Source organism: Coregonus clupeaformis, chromosome 18 (assembly GCF_020615455.1).
Source record: "Coregonus clupeaformis isolate EN_2021a chromosome 18, ASM2061545v1, whole genome shotgun sequence".
In the NCBI taxonomy this organism is placed as follows: Eukaryota; Metazoa; Chordata; class Actinopteri; order Salmoniformes; family Salmonidae; genus Coregonus; species Coregonus clupeaformis.
In genome coordinates, this window is record NC_059209.1 from 52,335,793 (window position 1) to 52,352,655 (window position 16,863).

The 16,863-nt window shown below is 43.3% G+C and overlaps 1 protein-coding gene across 4 annotated transcripts in view; it reads right to left on the reverse strand.

The window, feature by feature from the left end:
• The window catches only part of LOC121573780 (phospholipase DDHD2), a 27,748-nt gene continuing 10,885 nt past the window's right edge, over positions 1 to 16,863 (reverse strand). For 2 of the 4 annotated variants that reach the window (XM_041886058.1, XM_041886086.1), the window contains 11 exons: positions 12,652 to 12,719; positions 12,200 to 12,319; positions 12,024 to 12,119; positions 10,398 to 10,592; positions 9,366 to 9,392; positions 8,533 to 8,688; positions 8,320 to 8,422; positions 8,018 to 8,179; positions 7,664 to 7,765; positions 4,887 to 5,055; positions 1 to 1,300 (listed from right to left, as the gene is read on the reverse strand). In XM_041886058.1, coding sequence (XP_041741992.1) covers positions 1,219 to 1,300; positions 4,887 to 5,055; positions 7,664 to 7,765; positions 8,018 to 8,179; positions 8,320 to 8,422; positions 8,533 to 8,688; positions 9,366 to 9,392; positions 10,398 to 10,592; positions 12,024 to 12,119; positions 12,200 to 12,319; positions 12,652 to 12,719 — 1,280 coding nt within the window. In that variant the 3' untranslated portion in view covers positions 1 to 1,218. The remainder of the gene's footprint in view (positions 1,301 to 4,886; positions 5,056 to 7,663; positions 7,766 to 8,017; positions 8,180 to 8,319; positions 8,423 to 8,532; positions 8,689 to 9,365; positions 9,393 to 10,397; positions 10,593 to 12,023; positions 12,120 to 12,199; positions 12,320 to 12,651; positions 12,720 to 16,863) is intronic. The other 2 variants (XM_041886068.1, XM_041886076.1) reach the window with 2 other exon arrangements.

Here is a 16,863-nt window from a genome sequence, read left to right on the forward strand (position 1 = left end):
GTCTCTTGATTTATACACACACTCCCTTTTCTCCCCTCATACAAACCTGCCTCTCCGATAAGTGCTTGGAGGAAAAATGTCTTGTCAGTTCCATTAAAGATATCTTATGTTATTTAAATACTTAGCTTTTACATGATACAAATAAATACAAAAACTTCATTATCAGTTAATGTAGAGAGGAGTGAGATTATCAGAACATCACATTGCACTGGAATTATAGGTGGAGTACTTTTTATGGTAACACTTTACTTAGAGTGATATGCAGCCATCATATGCATGACGTAAGGAGTCGTAATGCCCTACATGTTTATATACCCTTATAAATGCTTTTCCAAGCCTCAAGCAGCATCTAAGTAAAGTGTTACCTTTTTGGTAGTCAAGTATGTACTGATACGTACTGGTATACAACCTTCTGGAGACATGCACTAAACACACAGGAGAGGAATCATCATCCTGCATAATCATGTGTCGTTGTATATGTATTATAGGACATGTTAAGTCTAAGGCAAAGTAAAAAGAAATGACCTGAAAATAACATATATAAAAGTTATGATCCAGACATGATCAAACAGGATCTGATTGTTTAGAAACACACATGTTACATGCAGTCTGCCCCTGCGACAGGAGGATCCAGCGGCTCAAACCCAAATCCTTCAGTGTGGTTTTAGGAGAATGGAAAAACAGTCTTCACTATGGTTATCCCATAGAGTTGGATAGAGGGCTCACTTGGATAGAAGATGAGCTCTCTACTACATCTCTATGGGTTCTCCAGTCCTCTTCATGTCAGCTGGGACAGGTTTGGTTCTTCAAGGAGCACTTCTTTGTCACACCCTTGACACACACACCCAGAGGCAGATGCCATCTTGTCTGAGGAGGTGACTCAACAGTTTTGTGAGGCTCAGACACAAGGCATTCTGGGAGAGAGCTGTGGCTGTATCTGTGGCCGCTGTCCTTCATCATGTTGCTTTTATTACACTTTAGTAACTTATTAATAACGCTCTGTGTATGTACAAAGCCTTTATAGCCCTCTCTCGCTGCATGTTTATAAAGCCTTTATAACTGTGTGGTTACTCAATCTTTATGTCTCTGTTTTTATTGACTTACTTGCCTTACTCCTTTCAGCATCTAGTAGAGCAAAGGGCCTCAACGGTGCATCTCCATGGAATTAATGTGATATTAAGCCTTTATACCAGTCTCTCTGTGTTTATAAAGCCTTTGTTACTGCTGTGGCTGCTCAAAGGCCACACCCAGTTTGTCGTAGATCTCCTTTAGCAGCAGCAGAGCAGTGTCCTCAGACTCCCTACACACACAGGAGAGACACAAGAGTGACTTACTTGTTGTGTGTATGTACTGACATGTACAGTGCATTCGGAAAGTATTCAGACCACTTCCCTAAAAATTCCTCATCAATCTACACACATACCCCATAATTACAAAGCGAAAACAGGATTTTAGAATTTTTGCAAATTTATAAAAAATTAAAAACATACATTTTATTTACATAAGTATTCAGACCATTTGCTATGAGACTTGAAATTGAGCTCAGGTGCATCCTGTTTCCATTGATCATCCTTGAAATGGTTCTACAACTTGATTGGAGTCCACCTGTGGTAAATTCAATTGATTCGACATGATTTGGAAAGGCACACACCGGTCTATACAAGGTCCCACAGTTGACAGTGCATGTCAGAGCAAAAACCAAGTCATGAGGTCGAAGGAATTGTCCGTAGAGCTCCGAGACAGGATTGTGTCGAGGCACAGATCTGGGGAAGGGTATCAAAAAATGTCTGCTGCATATAAGGTCCCCAAGAACACAGTGGCCTCCATCACTCTTAAATGGAAGAAGTTTGGAACCACCAAGATTCTTCCTAGAGCTGGCCACCCAGCCAAACTGAGCAATCAGGGAAGAAGGGCCTTGGTCAGGGAGGTGACCAAGAACCCGATGGTCACTCTGATAGAGCTCCAGAGTTCTTCTGTGGAGATGGGAAAACCTTCCAGAAGGACAACCATCTCTGCAGCACTCCACCAATCAGACCTTTATGGTAGAGTGGCTAGACAGAAGCCACTCCTCAGTAAAAGGCACATGACAGCCTCCCTGACCAAGGCCCTTCTCCCCTAATTGCTCAGTTTGGCCAGGAGGCTGAAGAAATTTGGCTTGGCACCTAAAACCCTCAAACCTTTACAGATGCACAATTGAGATCATCCTGTCGGGCTGTACCACCGCCTGGTACGGCAACTGAACCGCCTGCAACCGCAGGGCTCTCCAGAGGTTGGTGCGGTCTGCTGAACACATTATCGGGGGAGAACTACCCTACTCATTCAAGGGTTTTTCTTTATTTTTACTATTTTCTAATAGTGAAGACATCAAAACTATGAAATAACACATATGGAATCATGTAGTAACCAAAAAAAAGTGTTAAACAAATAAAAATATATTTTATATTTGAGATTCTTCAAATAGCCACCCTTTGCCTTGATGACAGCTTTGCACACTCTTGGCATTCTCTCAACCAGCTTCACCTGGAATGCTTTTCCAACAGTCTTGAAGGAGTTCCCACATATGCTGAGCACTTGTTGGCTGCTTTCCTTCACTCTGCGGTCCGACTAATCCCAAACCCTCTCAATTGGTTTGAGGTCAGGGGATTGTGGAGGCCAGGTCATCTGATGCAGCACTCCATCCCTCTACTTCTTAGTAAAATAGCCCGTACACAGCCTGGAGGTGTGTTAGGTCATTGTCCTGTTGAAAAACAAATGATAGTCCCACTAAGCCCCAACCAGATGGGATGGCGTTTCGCTGCAGAATGCTGTGGTAGCCATGCTGGTTAAGTGTGCCTTGAATTTAAAAAAAAATACAGACAGTGTCACCAGCAAAGCACCCCCACACCATAACACCTCCTCCTCAATGCTTTAAGGTGGGAAATACACATGCGGAGATCATCCGTTCACCAACACTGCATCTCACAAAGACACGGCAGTTGGAACCAAAAATCTCAAATTTGGGCTCCAGACCAAAGGACAAATTTCCACCGGTCTAATGTCCATTGCTCGTGTTTCTTGGCCCAAGCAAGTCTCTTCTTCTTATTGGTGTCCTTTAGTAGTGATTTCTTTGCAGCAATTCCACCATGAAGGCCTGATTCCCACCGTCTCCTCTGAACAGTTGATGTTGAGATGTGTCTGTTACTTGAACTCTGTGAAGCATTTATTTGGGCTGCAATTTCTGAGGCTGGTAATTCTAATGAACTTATCCTCTGCAGCAGAGGTAACTCTGGGTCTTCCATTCCTGTGGCGGTCCTCATGAGCCAGTTTCATCATAGAGCTTGAAGGTTTTTGCGACGGCACTTGAAGAAGCTTTCAAAGTTCTTGAAATGTTCAGTATTGACTGACCTTCATGTCTTAAAGTAATGATGGACTGTCGTTTCTCTTTGCTTATTTGAAATGTCCACCTTGTCACAACAAAACTGATTGTATGTATATATTCTTAATTCCATTCCTTACTTAGATTTGTGTGTATTGGGTATATGTTGTGAAATTGTTAGATATTGCTTGTTAGATATTACTGCACTGTCGGAGCTAGAAGCACAAGCATTTCGCTACACTCGCAATAACATCTGCTAAACACGTGTATGTGACAAATAAAATTTGATTTGATTTGACAGCCCGCTTGGAGTTGGCCAAAATGCACCTAAAGGACTCTCAGACCATGAGAAACAAGATTCTCTGGTCTGATGAAACCAAGATTGAACTCTTTGGCCTGAATGCCAAGCGTCACATAATATAATATATAATAATAATATAATATAATATATAATATAATATATAATATGCCATTTAGCAGACGCTTTTATCCAAAGCGACTTACAGTCATGTGTGCATACATTTTTAATTTTTTTTGTATGGGTGGTCCCGGGGATCGAACCCACTACCTTGGCGTTACAAGCGCCGTGCTCTACCAGCTGAGCTACAGAGGACCACCTGGCACCATCCCTACGGTGAAGCATGGTGGTGGCAGCATCATGCTGTGGGGATGTTTTTCAGTGGCAGGGACTGGGAGACTAGTCAGGATCGAGGCAAAGATGAACGGAGCAAAGTACAGAGAGATCCTTGATGAAAATCTGCTCCAGAGCGCTCAGAACCTCAGACTGGGGCAAAGGTTCACCTTCCAACAGGACAAAGACCCTAAGCACACATCCAAAACAATGCAGGAGTGGCTTCGGGACAAGTCTCTGAATGTCCTTAAGTGGCCCAGCCAGAGCCCGGACTTGAACGTGATGGAACAAATCAGGAGAGACCTGAAAATAGCTGTGCAGCAACGCTCCCCACCCAACCTGACAGAGCTTGAGAGGATCTGCAGAGAAGAATGGGAGAAACTCCCCAAATACAGGTGTGCCAAGCTTGTAGTGTCATACCCAAGAAGACTCGAGGCTGTAATCGCTGCCAAAGGTGCTTCAACAAAGTACTGAGTAAAGGGTCTGAATACTTATGTAAATGTAATATTGCTTTGTCATTATGGGGTATTGTGTGTAGATTGAAGAGGATATTTTTTTTTTAAATCAATTTTAGAATAAGGCTGTAACGTAACAAAATGTGGAAAAAGTCAAGGGGTCTGAATACTTTCTGAATGCACTATATGTGTAACTGATAGATGTGCACACACACACACACACACACACTACATGTTAATGTTTTTAAATGTATGTAAATTGTAAAGTATTTTGTCTGTAATGTAGTTTTCGTTATGCATCGGACCCCAGTAAGACTAGCTGTCACGATTGGCGTCGGCTAATGGGGATCCTAATAATTCAAAAGGTATTTGCATTACACACACACACACACCACAGACACAAACAGACGCACACACACAGACGCACACACACACAGGTACTGACCAGTAGCAGAGGTGGGACTGGATGGCAAACAGATATTCGTTGAAACTCTCGATGGGTGCCTCCTGCAGTACATAGTCTATCCTCCGCCCTCCATTCAGCATCCCCACCTTCACCTGACGTCCCTCCTCCTCCTCCCCCGACCCTGGAGACTCCGCCTCTTCATGCACACCTGCAGGGTCAGAGATGGACCAATCACACGGAGGCAGACGGACTCCTATGTCCAGTCCAGAAACAACTCCTAGCCCTTACTTGCTATTTGCAGATATGAAAGGACTGGAAAATAAAATCCAAAATGATGCCGGCTCCACCTAGACTTCCAATAAATAGGATTAGTGAAGTTTCTGCCATTTTGCACACACCTATCTGGTTCAGTCAGATCTGCAGATGATGAAGCTAGCTAGGGAATGAGAAGTGTTTCTGGGCCAGGTAAGTTTAGTGACTGCTGTTTGAAAAGTTTGGAAGATGATGAGGGGGAGGGGGGGGGTTCTAGAAACTGTGGAGAGAGAGTTAGCGAGTGGAGTGAGAGTTCAGTGGGCGAGGGGAGTTAGAGAGTTGAGTGTGCATAAGGAGTGAACGAGTGGAGTTTGCGAGAGGAGTTAGTGAGTGGAGTTAGAGAAAAATAAAAGTTGAGCTTCAGGAAGCAGAAGCCACTTGGAAAAGTCAGGCAGTCTATCAAGGCTCTGGGAGAGGCCAGGTGCATGGGTGAGGGGCCAGGTGCATGTGGGAAGGAGAGGGGGGAGATAACAGGGCAACAGGTGAGATATGCTAAGAAGAGAGTGTTTAAAAGGCTTGATATGCTGAGAGAAGAGGGAGGATAATAACACACTACCGAAGAAAGAGTGAGCTGTTAGACACTGCATCAATAGAACAACATCCAAGGTAAGATGGATACTTTCCTGAAGACAGTTAATGCTATTGATTTAACCACACTGTCTACAGTTTCATTATCTACAGTTTTAAAATCAGTCCATACAGTGAGGGAAAAAAGTATTTGATCCCCTGCTGATTTTGTACGTTTGCCCACTGACAAAGAAATGATCAGTCTATAATTTTAATGGTAGGTTTATTTGAACAGTCAGAGACAGAATAACAACAAAACAAATCCAGAAAAACGCATGTCAAAAATGTAATAAATTGATTTTCATTTTAATGAGGGAAATAAGTATTTCACCCTCTCAATCAGAAAGATTTCTGAATCCCAGGTGTCTTTTATACAGGTAACGAGCTGAGATTAGGAGCACACTCTTAAAAGGAGTGCTCCTAATCTCAGCTTGTTACCTGTATAAAAGACACCTGTCCACAGAAGCAATCAATCAATCAGATTCCAAACTCTCCACCATGGCCAAGACCAAAGAGCTCTCCAAGGATGTCAGGGACAAGATTGTAGACCTACACAAGGCTGGAATGGGCTACAAGACCATGGCCAAGCAGCTTGGTGAGAAGGTGACGACAGTTGGTGCGATTATTCGCAAATGGAAGAAACACAAAATAACTGTCAATTTCCCTCGGCCTGGGGCTCCATGCAAGATCTCACCTCGTGGAGTTGCAATGATCATGAGAACGGTGAGGAATCAGCCCAGAACTACACGGAGGATCTTGTCAATGATCTCAAGGCAGCTGGGACCATAGTCACCAAGAAAACAATTGGTAACACACTACGCCGTGAAGGACTGAAATCCTACAGCGCCCGCAAGGTCCCCCTGCTCAAGAAAGCACATATACAGGGCCGTCTGAAGTTTGCCAATGAACATCTGAATGATTCAGAGGAGAACGTGTTGTGGTCAGATGAGACCAAAATCGAGCTCTTTGGCATCAACTCAACTCGCCGTGTTTGGAGGAGGAGGAATGCTGCCTATGACCCCAAGAACACCATCCCCACCGTCAAACATTATGCTTTGGGGGTGTTTTTCTGCTAAGGGGACAGGACAACTTCACAGCATCAAAGGGACGATGGACGGGGCCATGTACCGTCAAATCTTGGGTGAGAACCTCCTTCCCTCAGCCAGGGCATTGAAAATGGGTCGTGGATGGGTATTCCGCAATGACAATGATCCAAAACACACGGCCAAGGCAACAAAGGAGTGGCTCAAGAAGAGCACATTAAGGTCCTGGAGTGGCCTAGCCAGTCTCCAGACCTTAATCTCATAGAAAATCTGTGGAGGGAGCTGAAGGTTCGAGTTGCCAAACATCAGCCTCGAAACCTTAATGACTTGGAGAAGATCTGCAAAGAGGAGTGGAACAAAATCCCTCCTGAGATGTGTGCAAACCTGGTGGCCAACTACAAGAAACGTCTGACCTCTGGGTTTTGCCACCAAGTATTAAGTCATGTTTTGCAGAGCGGTCAAATACTTATTTCCCTCATTAAAATGCAAAATCAGCAGGGGATCAAATACTGTAGATATCACTGAAATACTCTTGTAACTAGCCTGTCTGAAAATACCACTTTTAGTAGTAGCCTTAAACTAAATGGTTCGAGGCCCATATCAGGCTTCAATTTCCAGGTAGAGGACTCTATGCCTAGAGGACTATATAAACCCTAAATATTAGGCTATTTTTTTCCAAGTTCAAGACAAAATATCAGGCCAAATATCAATATTACAATTTCTGTGAGTGCACACAGGCTGCTGTCTCTCTCTGCCGGGGGGTGGGGTGGGGGGGCGTTGTAAGGAGTATTCTCTGTGTACAGAGTGCTGGGCTGCATCTGACAGTCAGACAGCTAGAACGAAGACCACTCATACAGTAGCTCATTCTAGCCTCCATATCGCCTGGCTTCTTACCTTGGAAGTAATGTAAGTGAAGGGCTTTGGGCCACTCCAGAATTTTTGTCCACAAATCAGCCTTACTCTCTTCCCTCACAGCAGCGCAGGCTGCCGCAGGGACTAGGGTCAGGGGTCAGGGGTCAGGGGTTAGGGTAAAGGAAAGACCACCAGAACAGCAGAGAGGAGAGGAGAGGGAACATGCAGAGAGCACAAGGAACGGGGAGACTAGGTTAGACATGTCAGCAAGAATACTCACACGCTTCAAACATGCTGGGGACTGGAAGTTAACGGTTAAGTTAAAAGCCTTAAAACTTGGGGTATTAGCCTACACAGAGCAGTAATGCACTGACACTGTGTGTGTGTGTGTGTTACCCTCTGTCTCCTGCAGGGATCTCTCTGCTGTAGTTTCTCCATCCTCCACCGGGGGCAGTGCAGCGACGGGCATTCGGACCAGAGACTGCCAGGCAGTACGAAACGAGCCGAGAACGTTATTCTTCAGATCAGTACTCATCCGCGTCAGACTCTCTTTCAACTCTAGAGAACACACACGTGCACACACACTCCAAACGTTATTATTTTTCATGTCATAAGGCTTTTCAACACTACAACACATTACTGACAAAGATTAATTCTTTAACAGACGTATTGATAGAAAGATAGGTTGATATCCGTACCCAGGTGCATCCTCTTGCGGCCCTTGTGATGTGGGATCAGCATGGGCTCTAGGTCTGACTCAGACACAATCATGGGCTCGATCCGATAGGCCACAGGGTCAAACTTTAGAGGGAGAGAGAACAAGCCATGTCTCAATATATCGGATGTGCGCAGGTGTGTGGGTGTTATATTATACAATCTCAGGTAGGCAGGGATGGTGTGTGTGTGCTTACAGGGTGGTATATGTTATAGAAGTGCTTGCAGGTGGGAAAGGTGTAGTTTGGGTCGATGCGTTTGAGTCCACGGACGGTCAGGAACATTCCGATGGGAGAACCGAATGCAAAGAAGGTCTGAGGATGGAATGCCAGCTGGGGGTAGTTAATGGACACCTGGAGAGAAACGGGGAGGGAGGGAGAGTGAGAGCGAGAGAGAGATAGGGGGGTTATAAATCACGTGTGTATATTCAGCCCAGAGAAGAGCAAGACAATAGGCTTGAATAGCCCAATAGAAATCGATCCCATGCAAAATGTCAACATTAAGTGATATTACATGGGTCAATACAATCCAGTGAAAAATAATGACCCAATAACACAGCCACACACACATACATTCAGCATGGGTGCAAAATGTTCATGCAACACAACAAGCCAGCAAATATTGACGGCAACAGAAGGTCTGGGAACCCTCACAGCAGCTGGCAGGAAACCATGGAGATGAGGACTCACACAGGAAGGGCACTAACAGTGGATGTGTTAATGTACTGTATGTACATACAGTATGTATCCTGGTAACAGTGAGAGTCCTATATGGAAGGAAGGGTGGAGGTGGAATGAGAGATTTGTCTGATTCATATGACAGTAAAATAGATCTTTGAGAGGGGCCTGACAGACTGGATGACCTGTCACATTGGTGTTGAGGTTAGGGTTAGGGGCGGGGCTAGAGTTCTTTCTAAGGATAAATTCTAATGCTTTCTATGAGGACAGGAGCATAAGAGGAAATGGAAGAGAACTGGGGTTGGGGACCACAACCAACAGCATGTCCTGTATAGAGAGACAGTGTGACAGACCTGTCCCTTGGCTATGCCCCCGTTGGTCTGTCCAGGCAGGCAGAGGGAGACAAGCAGGAGGGCTAGTTAGACTTCACAGCCACTTTTACTACTACTGCTGCTGCTACGACTACTACTCCAATCAAATCTAGTTTTATTTGTCACATACACATGTTTAGCAGATGTTATTGCGGGTGTAGCGACTACTGTGGGTACTATGACTACTACTGCTGCTGCTACGACTACTACTGCTGCTACAACTACTACCGTTGCTGCTTCAACTACTACTACTACTACTACTACTGCTGCTGCTACGACTACTACTGCGACTACAACTACTACCGTTGCTGCTTCAACTACTACTACTACGACTACAACTGCTATGACTACTACGACTACTACTACTGCTACGACTACTACTACTACTACTACTACTACTACTACTACTACTACTACTACTACTACTACTACTACTACTACTACTACTACTACTACTACTACTACTACTACTACTACTGCTGCGACTATTACTACTACTAATACTACTGCTGCTACTACTACTACTACTAATATTGCTGCTACGACTACTACTGCTGCTGCTACTACGACAACTACTGCTACTACGACAACTACTGATACTATTGCTGCTGCTACTATTACTACTGCTGCTACTAATACTACTTATGCTACGACTACTACTACTACTAATACTGCTGCTACGACTATTACTAATACTACTTCTGCTACTACTACTACTACTACTACTACTACTAATACTGCTGCTACGACTATTACTAATACTACTTCTGCTACGACTACTACTACTACTACTAATACTGCTGCTACGACTATTACTAATACTACTGCTGCTGCAGCTCACACCAAACAGACAGGGCAGCAGAGGTGATGGTTTGAGAGCAGTGATTCAAGAGTAGAAAGTTAGTTACCTCAGAGTTAGTTGTCACTGAGTAAGTCATCACTGAGTAAGTCATCACAGAGTACCACACGCACGCAACCACAGGTAGGGGGTATGTGTTTTTTTGTGTGTGTTACCTGTCCAATGCCCACGTCGAAGTATTCGTAGTCAACAGCGCTTGTTATGGACTGGACTCTGAGAAACTGCTGTCGGCGTGCCGACGCCCCTGGAGACTGGTTGCCAAGGCTAACCGTGGAAGAGGGGGCATCGTCGGAGGGGTCTGGGGGGGCCTGCAGCCCGGGGGCCAAAAGCACCGTCCCCTGCCGACCCTCCTACACACACACGCACACAATATGGGACAAAACAATAAATGAGAATGATTAATATCTCATGTTTCCTGCTGAGACTCCACTGCACGCAAGCGCGCGCACACACACCCATACAGTACTTTGTGACAGTGTTTCCTCTGGAAAAATTTGTATTAGCGGGGGGAAAGGAGTGGGGGGGGGTGGGTCCCTCCTATAATTTTTATGTTGAAGGACTGAGGAGCTCAGTTCTGGTGACTTTTTAAAAGGACATTCTACTCAAAATGAATGAAAATAAGTATGCTGACACCATCTAAATGATCATTTCCACCTCCAGAAATTAGCCCAATAACACATTGCTAAAATTATTTGTTACAATTATTTTAACATATTGGGCCATGTACAGTATATAGCCTTTGCATGGTCCATATTTTCAGGTATGCTATTAGCAGTAAGCATTATCATCTGTAGCCCAACTGATGCAGCATAGTGGCTATAAATAAATAGGCTGAAGCATGGGGTTGCCTATCTGTATTTACCCTATTGGTCTAATCATTAGCCAGATCTCAAATGTGATATTTTAACTAGTTATTATCATATTGATTAATTTTATGTCCCAAAAAACGTGCATAAACATTGAATATAATGTAGGTCTACCTGTTAGGGTATCTTGGGGTAACTCTCAACACACGGGGTAAAAAGCACCCTGCCTGTACTTGTCACAGAAACCACTTCATGTCAAAATTTCCCCCCCAACACTTTCCCTGGTTTCCACTACTCTTGCTCAACCCAAAATATTATCTGTCTCATCACAATTTTTTAAGTCATTCCAAATAAATGATTTTGAGGTAGAGGCGTTGTACCCCAAGTCACCCTACAATTGACCGATGTTACATTTAGCCCCACTCTCCCCTATGCACTCACTTCCAATTGCTGAGGGGTAACATGCTTAGCCATGCTTCTGCTAAAAAACCCAGGTTTCAAATGGCACAGTTGGCGCATATTTAGGAGTTGATAAATAAATAAAGTAGGAATGGAAAGCTGGGATTCCCCTCTTTTTAACAAAAGCCATTAAAACTGCTGTTTTCGCGATTGCAAGAATTGTTGTGCATTGACTGCTTGTCAGAATGCATGTTTCCCTCCCTATGGCACTTATAACATGAATGCGCCACGAGAGGAATATTTATCTAGCATAGAACACAACAACAAGCAGACTAGGTAAATATATAAACTATTCTACTATGGGGTTGTTCGATTGTTCTATTAGTTACTTGTTTTGTTTGCAGAGGAAAAGTACATGTGGAATGTTCTAGCATCTTCAAAATGCGCCTCAGCAGAACTATTTTTCATGTTCCATATTTTTTGTTGTTGCGTGGCGGTAATGATTTTGCCGTGGTGCAGCGCCACAGCAAAATGAGTGCAGCGGAAACACTGCTTTGTGACCTTATGAACCCTGACCTGTAGGAAGTGTCTCTTCCGTATGAAGCTGAGGATCTTCTTCCTCGGTCCCAGAGGGATTCCAAGCTCTGTCAGGTCAGTCTCGTCACACAGAGCCTGAGGGAAGACTGGGATATTAGTGCACACGACACACACACACACACACACGACACACGACACACAGGACACAGTCTCACCAGTGAGTCAAGGTCTAGGTCCACGCTCTGTAGGGTAGCCAGGTGCTCCTGGAGGCCCATTCTGCATAGAGCCTGCTCCAACGCATCACAGGTCAGAGGGCAGGGGTCACGGTTACGACCCTACAGGCCAGACGAGGGGTGTTATTATGTTATAGAACATAAATATAATTCAATAGTCATTACATTCCTACACTGTGATGTCTATAGCATTAACAAAGTGGCATCTATACCTTAATTGTACTGTACAGCAGGATGTCTACCACTAAGAGGCCTACAGTTCCCCCTAATATAGACAAGACATGAGTTATGTAGCACACTAACCGCAACAAAACCCCACTGCTGTGAGATTATAAAAGATCTCTAGTACCTGGATTTTTTAGCTTGAGGTGTGTGTCAGTCAGGTATGTAATAATACAGACACAGGGTCTCTGTCACTGTAAAGACCTGGTTACCTCATCTCTGTCTGCCTCTCCTGATCCTGTCTTCTGATTGGTCAGCAGATCAAACAGGATCAGCGAGCCTGTAGGGGAACGTGAGGTCATTCAATAAAAGGTCATAGGTCAAGATAGGCCAATCCTGTTTAAGATGTACGATTCCTACAGGTGGTATGTTTCCTAGACACTTGCATCATTTTATTGAATTGTAATTAAAGTGGTTGTCAAATCATATTTTGAGGAGGACAGTTGACAAACTCTGTGTGTATCTATAAAGCCATAGAAATAAATCCCTTACCAAGAATGTGTTTACGTGTGTGTGTGCAGGGTTCTACACCAACTTTTTCCAGTTCGTGGCACCAGCACATGATTTGGTCGCACCAATTTATTTTATAAAAAAATTGATATAATTGATAACAACCTGGCCTGTGTGCATAATGTGCCTGCATTTAAATGTTATGCCCTTGTGTTCTTACAGCAAAGAAAAGAGACTTAAAATAAAGTACAAAATGTATTTACTGCAGATTTCAAAGTGCCATGTGTTCTTTTCTGCAAAATCCTCTAGAGGGCAGAATGTGAAAAAACGACACTTGATACATAAATGATACCACTGCAAAAAAATAAAAAATTTAAAAAACGGGGAGAAGGACTGATTTCCCTAAGTTCCTTTTAGGTTTCTGCTCTCAAACATCACACTTTAAAAAAAAGAAAATTGGATGTTCTAAGTCCACAACAATGCTTAAACCACATCAAGGAACAATTTGAGGTCTGTGAAAAATCTGAGAAATGTATATATTTTTTGTGTAGACAACCTTTAATTCAGGTGTGCACCAGCCAGACTGTTGTGTTTGGCTAGCGGTGTTTCTGTAGCACACTTATGATGGAGTTTTCAAAACAAATGGCCACTTCATTGATGCAAATAATCATGATTCTGCCAGGTAGGCTACTTTGTAGTTACCTTTTATTTCCTTTCCATCTACCCGAAAAAAGGTTAGGCTATCATTAGCGTCGCCATTAAGGCTACACAGTGGTAGAAATATACAGGATATAGGCTAGTAGCTAGTCAGTCTTGCCATTTGAGATGTTGAAGAGATATTGAGGGGTTACTGTATCATGCTTTGAAACGAAAAAGCGGCCAAAAACCGGGTTGTTTTTGTAATGGAACACTTTGTAAGGAAAACCAAGTTGAAGCCAGCATTCGATGTTGTCTTGCTCATAATAACCACAGTTTTAACGCAACAGACTAGCGCAACACCCTTCATTTAAAACAGCGGGAAACAAACGAAAGTGCCTACATCTCTCATAAAAACTGATCAGAAATGAAATCACTGAATAATTATAATGGAGCAGAATAACTTTTAAATTGGCTTCAATGACCTTTCAAGGACCAAAGAGCCTACACTAGAGAAATGTCTGATTTTCAAGGTAGGCTATTCCATTATGAGTAAATTGTGCATGCAAATATTCAACCAAGACTGAACTTTTTAAATACCTGGTTTGCATACCCATTCTTGCCTTAGCATATATTGGTAGATACTGTATCATAACTTGGAACATCTTTCGCAACCTTACCGCTGTCGATCTTTCCTCCACGCAACAACCAGCTGTGTGCTCTCTCTGCCTGACAAACTATCTATAGCAGGAATGGGCAACTTTGATGGGGTGGACCCCACAAAAAAAAAGGAACTCATGAGGGGCCACAGTGGCTCGTGGGTCTGCGCACCCCCCCCATTTTTGTTTTAAAGTTAATTTTCTGTAATTCTGCACATTTTAACATGGGCCGTAGAAAAAACTGTTGCCGTTATAAAGCAAGTTTGCTGCAATTCTACTCATTTTGCCATGGGGCAGAGAGAATAATTAGCAAGTTTACAGCTAATTTCCAGCAATTCTACACATTTGGCAATAGGATGGAGGCAAATGTTTGCAGTTTTTAATATGATAACTGATGATCAATGGGCCCCACCACGGTCGGTATTTCAACCATGTTTACTACAAGTTTAGATAGCTGGCCGCTAGACTAATTTACCAATCCAAAAACATTTTGCTGACATGGGCTAATTGAGTGACTGCTGATGCACAACCAAATTTCTAAATTGCACCTTCTAACTCTCAACAGTAAGTGGAGACCACGACTGAGTTCCTAATTTTTTTTTTACATAAAACACATACAGTGAGGGAAAAAAGTATTTGATCCTCTGCTGATTTTGTACGTTTGCCCACTGACAAAGAAATGATCAGTCTATAATTTTGATGGTAGGTTTATTTGAACAGTGAGAGACTGAATAACAAAAAAAATCCAGAAAAACGCATGTCAAAAATGTTATAAATTGATTTGCATTTAAATGAGGGAAATAAGTATTTGACCCCTCTGCAAAACATGACTTAGTACTTGGTGGTAAAACCCTTGTTGGCAATCACAGAGGTCAGACGTTTCTTGTAGTTGGCCACCAGGTTTGCATACATCTCAGGAGGGATTTTGTCCCACTCCGCTTTGCAGATCTTCTCCAAGTCATTAAGGTTTCGAGGCTGACGTTTGGTAACTCGAACCTTCTGCTCCCTTCACAGATTTTCTATGGGCTAGGCCACTCCAGGACCTTAATGTGCTTCTTCTTGAGCCACTCCTTTGTTGCCTTGGCCGTGTGTTTTGGGTCATTGTCATGCTGGAATACCCATCCACAACCCATTTTCAATGCCCTGGCTGAGGGAAGGAGGTTCTCACCCATGATTTGACGGTACATGGCCCCGTCCATCGTCCCTTTGATGCGGTGAAGTTGTCCTGTCCCCTTAGCAAAAAAACACCCCCAAAGCATAATGTTTCCACCTCCATGTTTGACGGTGGGGATGGTGTTCTTGGGGTCGTAGGCAGCATTCCTCCTCCTCCAAACACGGCGAGTTGAGTTGATGCCAAAGAGCTCCATTTTGGTCTCATCTGACCACAACACTTTTACCCAGTTCTCCTCTGAATCATTCAGATGTTCATTGGCAAACATCAGACGGGCATGTATATGTACTTTCTTGAGCAGGGGGACCTTGCGGGCGCTGCAGGATTTCAGTCCTTCACGGCGTAGTGTGTTACCAATTGTTTTCTTGGCGACTATGGTCCCAGCTGCCTTGAGATCATTGACAAGATCCTCCCGTGTAGTTCTGGGCTGATTCCTCACCGTTCTCACGATCATTGCAACTCCACGAGGTGAGATCTTGCATGGAGCCCCAGGCCGAGGGAAATTGACAGTTCTTTTGTGTTTCTTCCATTTGCGAATAGTCGCACCAACTGTTGTCACCTTCTCACCAAGCTGCTTAGCGATGGTCTTGCAGCCCATTCCAGTCTTGTGTAGGTCTACAATCTTGTCCCTGACATCCTTGGAGAGTTCTTTGGTCTTGGCCATGGTGGAGAGTTTGGAATCTGATTGATTGATTGCTTCTGTGGACAGGTGTCTTTTATACAGGTAACAAGCTGAGATTAGGAGCACTCCCTTTTAAGAGTGTGCTCCTAATCTCAGCTCGTTACCTGTATAAGACACCTGAGAGCCAGAAATCTTTCTGATTGAGAGGGGGTCAAATACTTATTTCCCTCATTAAAATGCAACTCAATTCATAACATTTTTGACATGCGTTTTTCTGGATTTTTTTGTTGTTATTCAGTCTCTCACTGTTAAAATGATAGACTGATCATTTCTTTGTCAGTGGGCAAACGTACAAAATCAGCAGGGGATTCAATACTTTTTTCCCTCACTGTACATACATACATACACAGACTACCAGTCAAAAGTTTGGACACACCTACTCATTCAAGGGTTTTTCTTTATTTTTACTATTTTGTACATTGTAAAATAATAGTGAAGACATCAAAACTACGAAATAACACATGGAATCATGTAGTAACCAAAAAAAGTGTTAAACAAATCAAAATATATTTTATATTTGACATTCTTCAAAATAGCCACCCTTTGCCTTGATGACAGCTTTGCACACTCTTGGCATTCTCTCAACCAGCTTCATGAGGTAGTCACCTTGAATGCATTTCAATTAACAGGTGTGCCTTCTTAAAAGTTAATTTGTGGAATTTCTTAATGCGTTTGAGCCAATCAGTTGTGTTGTGACAAGGTAGGAGGCACTCACTAACTGTAAGACGCTCTGGATAAGAGCGTCTGATAAATGACTCAAATGTAAAATGTATACAGAAGATAGCCCTATTTGGTAAAAGAACAAGTCCATATTATGGCCAGAACA